At 56.4% G+C, this 9,056-nt stretch overlaps 1 protein-coding gene across 4 annotated transcripts in view; it reads right to left on the bottom strand.

The window, feature by feature from the left end:
* The window catches only part of IL4I1 (interleukin 4 induced 1), a 29,560-nt gene that overhangs the window by 1,463 nt on the left and 19,041 nt on the right, over nt 1-9,056 (bottom strand). For 2 of the 4 annotated variants that reach the window (XM_077130952.1, XM_077130955.1), the window contains 8 exons: nt 8,441-8,558; nt 6,721-6,838; nt 2,712-2,753; nt 2,391-2,629; nt 1,774-1,886; nt 1,022-1,223; nt 357-425; nt 26-162 (listed from right to left, as the gene is read on the bottom strand). In XM_077130952.1, the coding sequence (XP_076987067.1) occupies nt 26-162; nt 357-425; nt 1,022-1,223; nt 1,774-1,886; nt 2,391-2,629; nt 2,712-2,753; nt 6,721-6,757 (839 nt within the window). In that variant the 5' untranslated portion in view covers nt 6,758-6,838; nt 8,441-8,558. Of the gene's footprint in view, nt 1-25; nt 163-356; nt 426-1,021; nt 1,224-1,773; nt 1,887-2,390; nt 2,630-2,711; nt 2,754-6,720; nt 6,855-8,440; nt 8,559-9,056 lie in introns of all 4 variants that reach the window. The other 2 variants (XM_077130953.1, XM_077130956.1) reach the window with 2 other exon arrangements.

The following is a 9,056-nucleotide window of genomic DNA, read 5'->3' as shown; positions in this document are numbered from 1 at the left end:
TGGCCCCGCCCGGCCCCGCCCTCACCGGAGCCTGTCGCTGAGGCAGCTGTGGGCCCGCAGGGCCTCGGCGAAGCTGAGGTAGAAGAAGCCATCGTAGGCCAGCACGTCTCCCAGGAGCCGCGTGGCCGGCTGGCTCAGGTTCCCCTCCCCGAGGAGGAAGCCCTGGGGCGGGCGAAAGCCGCGGTCAGGGCGCCGGCCGTCGCTTCCCCCGGTGGAGACCCCTCCCGGTCGCCTCGCCCCGTGGAGGCCCCTCCCGGCCGACCCCAGCGTCCGGCCGTCTGTCTCGTGAGGCACTAGGGAAACTGAGGCCCGCGGGGAGCAAGTCGAGGCAGCGGCCGAGCGGGGGCCCCACTCACCAGGAGCGTGTACTTTTCAAACTTCTTCATGGCCTGCTTGCAGCCCAGCTTCTTCACTTCTTTGGCCGCCTGTGGAGCAAGCAGATGGCTGAGCTGCGGGTGGGGACCGGGGCCAGCTCTGGGTGGGCAAGACACCCCTGGGGCCTGTGGGGGAGGCTTGGAAGTGGGCGGCCAGGGAAAAGGCAGGGCAGAGGGTCCAGGGGCTACCACCAAGCCTGAGTTGAACAGAGAGGATGGGATGAGGTGAGAGAGTTTGGGACAGCAGGGTTGGGGCTGTAGGGGAAGGGACGGGGAGGTGGTGTCGGTGGCTCCTGGCCTGCCCCATGACTGTGGGGTGAGAGAAATGGGAGTCTGTGTGGGTTTAGGGAAGGGCGCTGAGCTCACTGGGAGGTGGAGGCCCTGGGGGTCGGGGGAGCTGGGTGGTGAGGGGGAGCTGGACACAGGAGATCTGAGCCTGCAGGCTGGAGTTTAAGACACAGGTGTAGAAAGATGAGGTTGTCCGGGACAGCATGTGAGTGGGAAGGGGAACGGGAGACCAAGAGTTGGTGGTACTTTTGGAAACCAAAGTCAGAAGAGCCAGCGCAGGCGACCAGAAGGGAGGACAGAGAGAGGGAAGCCAGGGTCCAAGGGAGAGGACAGAGAGGAGGGTGCAGGAAGCAGCCTACCCTGTTGAGCGCCATCTGGTAGATCTCCTCGGGCGAGCGGCCCTTCTCCCGGGGCCACAGGGCATAGCCCAGCTTCTCCGGCATCTTCTCCACCACGTAGTTGCGCAGCTTCACGCCATTCGCCTCTACCCACGTGTTCTCATCATACTGGGTGAATTTGGTCAGGTTGAGCCCCAGGCTCCTGCAGAGCTCGTGGAGGATCCTGAGGGCATGGAGAAGGCTGGGTGAGGGTGTGGGAGGGCCAGGTGTGGGGCTGGAGACGGAATGGGGGCCTTCTCTCCTGCTCAGCTCGGCCTTGGAAAAGGAAGGGGTGGGTAGGGTTGCTGGTTACTGGGTTTGCGGTTGGGCATGCGGCTGGGAGTGGAGCTAGACTTGGGCTCGGTGATGCTGGGGGTGGGAATGAAAGAGAAGAAAGGTGGGAAGGCTGCAGGCAGGACCAGGCATGGGATTGGGCTGGGAGCCTTCGCTGGCTTTCCTTGCGAATGAAGTTGGAGTTAGGATTTGATTTGGCAATGGGGACAGAGTTTGGGTTGGAGGGGGGTCTGGGATGGGGAAGGGTCCCCAGTGGTTACGCCTGGACCTGAGGTGGACCAGGCCTCGCTGGGCCTCACTGAGAGTTGGCTGGCCTGAGGCTGAAGAGGGTTACTCCCGGGCTGGAGTTGGGGTTCTGGCTGAATGTGGACACAGCGGGGTGTGGCCTTTACCACCTGGGGGAGGTCCCATGCCTGCCTCCAGGCCAGGCCCACCCCCACCTGTGCGTGCTGGGCATGCGCATGGCTCCCAGCTCCCCCATCCAGCCAGTCTTCGGGTCGCGATAGGTGAAGATGCGGCCCCCGATCCTGCTGTCTGCCTCCAGGATGGTGACCTGAGGGGTGGGGGCAGGGCGGGGCCGGTCAGCTCCTTCCACTGCTCCCTTGTCAGCCCCCTGCCTTCCATCCCCGCAGCACAGACTTGGAGAAGGGCAGGGAGGGGTGGCAGAGGGACTTTCCCGCCTGCCTGGGAGTCCTGAGAGTCCACTCGCATTCCCGGAGTCCAGAGAGTGGGAGAGTGGTTAGACCTCAGGGGCCTTCCCCTTGGGGGGCCTGGCCATCGCCACAGCACGAAACTCCCTGGAAAGTGGAGGATGTTGCGTGTGCGCGTGCAGGAGATTTCGTGTGTGGGACTTCCCTCTGAGACGAGAGAGGACGGGGCAGGGGAAGCCTGGAGACCTGCCTCTACAGACAGGTTAGAGGGGCGTGGGGCTGGGTGGGGAAGGAAGGCTCCCTCGTCCGCCTCTCACCACTGCCCCTTCTCTCAAGCAGGGGTGGGGCCATGTCCCTCCACCCACAGCAGGAAAGCCTGAAGTGAGACTGCAAGCAGCACTTCTTACCTTGTGCCCGGCATCGCTGAGCACCTTGGCAGCCACCAACCCGGCCACGCCAGCCCCAACCACAATCACCCTCTGGGGCTTCAAGGTCCGATTGAGGCCCAAGGTCACCACCTTGAGCAGCTGGTCGTAGTCCGGGTCGTTCAGGCACTTCTCAAAAGGGTCCTGGTTCTGGGATGCCTTCCAGTCCAGGGATGCCACCAGGCTGAGGAGGGCAGCGACCAGGGCGAGGAGGCGCAGGGCTGGGGAGAGGGAGGCCAGGGGTCAGAGGGCAGGGGAAGGCGAAGAAGGGAAGGTCCTGCCCCCTTCTCCCTGCTCACTTACCCAGCGGGGCCTGGGCCATGATCTGCAGGTGGAAGGTGGCGTCTGGGTAGAGGGGAAGCAAAGGCCTCTGATGGCCCCCGGCTCCGGCCCCCCGTGGGCTGCTCAGCCACCAGGCTCGCATGGCCACCTTTCTGTCTGTGAACCCCAACCCCGTTCTACCCTGGGCCCCCCAAACTCCCCTCCTGTCCCCTACCTGCCTCTGTCCTCAGCTCTCCATCTGTCCCGGTTCAGCTCTCTCTGCCTCCTCTCTTTCCCTTCTCTTTTCCCTCTTGCTCTCACCTCCTCCCTGTGTGACTTTGTTTTGGCTTCTCTCCCACCCCCCAAACTCCTACCTCCCTCTGTCTCTGCAGACAGCAGCACACCTCTCCTGATGCTCCTCTTATGTCTGTCACATCCCCCTTCTGGTCCCTAAATTGGTTGAGCCCCGCCCTCTCCCTTTTTGGGAAATCTGGCTGGGGGAAATGAAACTGTCTTCCTAGAGCTGCGGGGTCAGGGGCACAGAGTCTACTTGAGCCTGGAGGGGTTGCCTGGGGGGAGGGGGCTTGGAGGAAGGAAACCGGTTTATTTTCTTCTTGCCCTAAATAGTTCTGGGGGTGGGCGGGAGGCCTGAAATAAATGCTCAGGTTGCAGGGGCTTCCCCCCTGGCTCCCTGGCCCCTGCTCGCTGATGCCCGTTTCTCCTGCCCCTCATGCCTGTTCTGGCCCCTTGATTCTCCGGGGGAGAGGCATATTTGGCCTTGGGGCTGCATGTCCCTGTGAAGCCCTCGTTTCTCCTATGAGCCCCCCACGCTGTCTGCCTTCGCCTTGAACAATCTGAGCCCCGGGCCCCCTCTGGGAGGTGGGTACAGCAGAGGGTCCGGCAGGCGGCTGGGCCCATCGAAGGCAGGCTTCGAGTGAATGGCAACCCCCTGTGGGGCCCTGCCAGCGTTGGGGGGGGGGGTGAATGCGTGGTCACGGTGCCTGCAAGTACAGCTAGCTGTGCATTCGATGCTAGCTGCTCCTGCTGCCTTGGGTGGTGGAGGATTTCAGTTCTTGGGCCTTCCTAGCAGGGTCTGAGTGGCTGACCCTCCCCAGGGGCTCCTTCCCACGGAGGGTGAGCAGCCCAACTCCTAGGAACCCCGTGGGCAGCAGGGGCTTTTCCAAATGGCTGATGAGACATGGGGCCGGTTCCCCTGAAGTAGTTGGGGGTGGAGAAGCCACAGGGAGGTTTTTCCTGGGGTGAGGGAGGGGGTGAGGAGGAAAGCTGGATGGGGCAGCTTCTCTGTAGCAACAGTCTGATGGTTATGAAGAAAGAGCAAGGGAAGATGGAAAATCCCAACAGTAATTCAGAGAGATGTGATTTCCTGGGGGGCTGGAGGGACTTGGAGGGTGCGTGCGTGTGAGAAAACATGATACAGGGGAGGGGCAGGAACTGAGGGGCTGACAGTGGGCCCAAGACTGGACACTAAAGGTCAGCAAAGCTCATAGCCCGGCCTGGGGCATGGGAGGCTCAGGGCTAGTGCCATGCTGGTGGGCCCTGCACTAAACGGATTTCTCGTTCAATCCCTGGCACCTGGGAGGGGGGGGGTTCCCAGGGAGGGGTCCACAGTGGGAAAGGAAATGGCACATTGGATTCCTGCCAGGCCAGGCTGACCCCAGAACCCGACTCGCCACCCCCCCCGCCCCAGCCCAGAGGGTCTCCAACTAAAGAATGGGACATGGAGCAGGGGGTTCCTAGGGCTCGTTCGGGAAGGAGTTTGGGACCCCCAGAGTGGGCGGGGGGGGGACTGCTGGGACCCTTGGGTCACCCTTACCCTTGTCTTCCCCTCATGGAGTTGCTGTTCAAACTCCCCCTGGCTCCAAAGCAGGGAGGAGTGCAGGGCCAGCCCCAGCTGAGACCCCTTGGAGGAATCCGAGGGGAAAGCAGGGTGCGGGGAGAGGGAGCACAGTTCACAGAGAAGGGAATTGGAGACGGGGAATTGTAAGGCAGGACTAATCAATCTTGCTATTCATAAAATGACAACGGCCACGTTGGTGGCACTGAGCTAAAGGCCAGGTGCTTCAAATATTTTACCCTGGTGACATGACACAGTGGTCCGGCTGCTTGTTTTGTAGGGGAGGGGATCGAGGCCCAGGGGCACCCCCAGCTGAAGGGTGGCAGAGCTGTGCCCCTGTTCTCACCTGCTTTGCTGTGGGCAAACAGCTGAGGCGTGGGGACTGGCAACTGGAGGGCCACCCAGGGGACGAGGCTACAGAGGTTATTTTAGGATCGGGGGATTATGAGTAATTAGAGGATTGCTTTTGGCATTTGGGTTTTTCCGTGTATTTCATGAATTCTTAATTCAGCATATTTTTTGTAATTTGAAAAAATAGAGAACGGGGGAAAATCCAACTTCCCCAAGTGGAGAATTCCTGATATTCTCACAAGCAATGGGGACAATCAAAGCAATCGGCTGAGCCCTCAATCTTGGGGTTTGTACATATGAAACTTATCCCCGCAAAGGACAGGTTAAACCTACTTAAAATTAGGCTAAGAGTCACCCCTAGGGAACCTCTTTTGTTGCTCAGATGTGGCCTCTCTCAGCCAACACGGCAAGCAAACTCACTGCCCTCCCCCTCTCTACTTGGGACATGACTTCTGGGGTGTGAACCTCCCTGGCAACGTGAGGCAGAAATCCTAGAATGAGCTGAGACCCAGCATCAAGGGATTGACCTTCTCTACCAAAAGGGGGAAGAGTGAAATGAGACAAAGTGTCAATGGCTGAGAGATTGCAGAGTCGAGAGGTTATCCTGGAGGTTATTCTTACGCATTAAGTAGATATCACCTTGTTATCCAAGATGTAATGGAGAGGCTGGAGGGAACTGCCTGAAAATGTAGAGCTGTGTTCCAGTAGCCATGTTTTTTGAAGATGATTGTATAATGACATAGCTTTCGCAGTGTGACTGTGTGATTGTGAAAACCTTGTGTCTGATGCTCCTTTTATCTACCTTATCGACAGATGAGTAAAACATATGGATTAAAAATAAATAAATAGGGGGAAGAAATGTTAAAATAAATTTAGTAGATTGAATTGCTGGTGATCGGTGAGGGGTAGGGGTAGGGGGTATGGTATGTACGGATTTTCTTTTTATTTCTTTTTCTGGATTAATGCAAATGTTCTGAAAGGTGATCATGGTGATGAATATACAACTATGTGATGATATTGTAGTCATTGGTTATATACCAAGAATGGCATGATCATATGGTAAGAAAGTTTGTGTTTATATGTTATGTTTAAAAAAAAAAAGCCAGCTAACGTTAGTTTAAGCAGTACATCAGAGGGACCAGACACCCACGTTAAGAGCAGAGGGATGTTGCTGGGTCAGGGCTGATGCTGATTTCCACTGCCAGAAAAATTTGGGCTTTCTGGGGTCCCTCCTGCTAATGCCCATGTGACTGGTGCTAGGGCTGACTTTAGGGTATGGATGAGGGTGGAGTCAGGAGAAAGAGGGGTCTGGATTATGTTAGTTTTCCTGTTGGTGGGGTGGAGAGGGACAAGGTTGGACATGAGTTCAGAGCTAGAGGTGGGGGCGAGGGGGCAAAACCCAGTGACCTCACTCTGAATCAAGTATCGGTTTGCGTCAGTTGATTGTGGGATATTCCTGTTTTATGATGGATCTTCTAGGAAAAAAAAAGAGTTAAGAGTGGTCTTGCATGAAGCTTCCTAGGGAGTGGTTTGGTTTGGGGTCGGCCCTCGTTGGGTCCAGGTCATGTCTGAGGCAGCTTCACCCAGGCGGGGCCGCGAGGACAGCAGATGCCCAAGGCCGCCCGGTGGCCTTACATGCAGGGCGGCCTGCAGCTCCTGAAGGCTTGGTGTTAACACGTGTGGCGCCTACCCAGGACCACCCAGAGAGCGGGCTGGGAGGTGGCGGTCCCCGCCTGGTGGGGGAAGGGCGTGGCGTGCAGAGGGAACTCGCCCCGGCCCCGCTGTTTGGTCTGAGCACCTTCCCCACAGAGCCCCCTGCCCCGCTTCCCCGCTGGGGGCACTCACTGCATGGCTGGCTCTGGGGGGCTCTCTTAGCGCCCATGGCCTTCTGGTTAGCCCGGGACAGAAGTCATCATCGGGTGCGTGCAGAACTGGCGAAAGGTGGTGGCTGTGTCCTGAATCCCTGGTTAGACCAGATCCTGGTGTGGGGTGGGAGTGGGAGGCTGTGCAGGGCAGCCCCACCCCTCCTTTTTCAAAAGTGTAATTGCAGAAAATGCCAAACACATATAACACCAAAGACTAGGAGGAAGGGCTCACTCCCCCAAGCCACTTTCAGGTCATCCACGTCCTCCCACACTTTGTTCCCTCCCCCACTGGGTTATTTTAAAGCAAATCCAGACATTTTACAGATAAATCCTTCAAAATGTTTCACTACAGCAGGGCTCTGTTTTCTTTTGCAAAGGGCCAGATGATAAATATTTGATGCCCTGTGGCCACCTGGGCTGTTGGAACTACTCAGCTCTGCCCTGGGAGGGCTAAAGCAGGTACAGGGAATATGTAAATGAACAGTCCTGCCTGTGTCCCAATAAAACCTTATTTACAAAAACGGGAGGTGGGGCTGCAGTTTGCCAGCCTCTGCTCTACAAGCACTTGTTTACTTCCTAAAAGTTAAAATACAACACTGCCATCATATAAAAATGACAATAATTCCTTCATAGCATTACATCAATGTTCAAAATTCCCCGATTGTCTCTTTCTTTTTAAAATGGTTTGTTCAAGATTGATGAGAGCCCTACGTTGCAGTGGCGTGAGAGTGCCTGTCAGCGAGCGTGACCTCCGGCCCTGTGGATGTGGGGCCTGTCTCCCGAAGGGCGGGGGTCCGATGTGAGCCCTCAGTGTAGGCCAGGCGGGGGGCTGACAGAGCAGGGCACCTGGGCCCCTTTCTGCCACGGGGAACTCTGTGATGGGCACGAGGGCTGAACTGTCAAGGTGCCCGGAGGTGAGCTGGACGGGAGGTGAAGCGGCCAGTGTGGAGGCACGTGGGACCTGGGCTGGCTCAAGCCTGCCTCAAGGGCTGGTTGACGCCCAGACCCACACTGGGCTCCTGAGGGTGGGGGTGGGTTATTTCCTGTAGAGGTCCATACAGAGCCCTGCCTGAGAGCACCCAGTGAATGTGGGGGATGACTAAAAAGGTGGGTGCAACAGGTATGCTGGAATTGGCTTATGCTGGTTTGCAAGAGCTATTAAATTTTTTTTTCTGGTTCTGCTTTGAAAACCATCATTAAAAATTAAATTGTAAAAACTTACCAAATTCATTTGTATTAAAAACAAAGATAAGGAATTCTAAAACCTCATCACTTCTAGTTATTTGACTACACCTCCTTTTATCTATGCCTCCCTGAGGTGAACTCACTGCACAGTGCATGCCCTCCCAAATTCCTGTTCCCTGGCCTCACAGCAGCGCTGAACTCAGCCACCTTGGGAGCACTGACACCATGGAAAGGGGCGCCTGCTACAGGCAGGGCCAGTCTCTGGGGAGCTGGATGGTGTGCAGTTGCCAGTGCACTGGTGCTGGGGCCTCTGTCTCCCCTGCCCACAGGAGATGGAGGCTGCTCCTTCCTTCTGGAAATCTCCAGGGGAATCCTGTCGGGGTCGGGGTAGGCTTGGGCCAGAAGGGACTGAGTCATTTAGGGCTTTTTGGAGATTAAAAGAAAACTGTCACCATAAATCCAATCACCACTCATCCCTAAACAGGGAGAAGAGAGTTTACTGGGGAGAGAGTCACCTTAGCCTCTGATTCCAAATTTAGTCACCACATGTGCTGTCTTCATACTAAGTAATGAAGAACTTAAGAAGAGGGCCTTTTGTCTGGCCTGGCAAGGAAGCGCATCTGTGTTTTCTTCCTGGAAAGGGAAACGGCAGTTACAAGGAAGCTGTTGTTCGCTGGGTGGCACCCACTCAGTCATGGAGCATGCTATCATCTTTGGAGACCCCTCCCCCACTTCCCCACAGCCCCAGAGCACCTGTTCTTCCCACACAGTGACTGTCCTTTTTATAACATCTGTGTTCTTCAAAGCAGGATACCCAAGAAAATGATGAGAACTCTTATTTGTTCTCATCTTTAAAAATACAACTGCAAATGGAGCAATTAAGCTTTACTAATGTTAACATGGACAACAGCAGGACTATGTATAGAGATTGGAAACACGAGCTCCAACATTTTCTTATCGTAACTCTGTGGCCCGACTGTGTCCTCCCTGTTCCATTTTCATTACCCCCAGATCAGGGCCTGGCATATAGGTGACAAGAAATGGCTGTTGAATAAACGAAGGTGAAATACAAGCCACTTCCTGTTTTCTAGGAGGACTTGAGGCCCCCGTCTAAGTCCTGGATGGAGCCAC

This window comes from Tamandua tetradactyla, chromosome 16, assembly GCF_023851605.1.
Source record: "Tamandua tetradactyla isolate mTamTet1 chromosome 16, mTamTet1.pri, whole genome shotgun sequence".
In the NCBI taxonomy this organism is placed as follows: Eukaryota; Metazoa; Chordata; class Mammalia; order Pilosa; family Myrmecophagidae; genus Tamandua; species Tamandua tetradactyla.
This window is presented reverse-complemented; position numbering and strand designations above follow the sequence as displayed.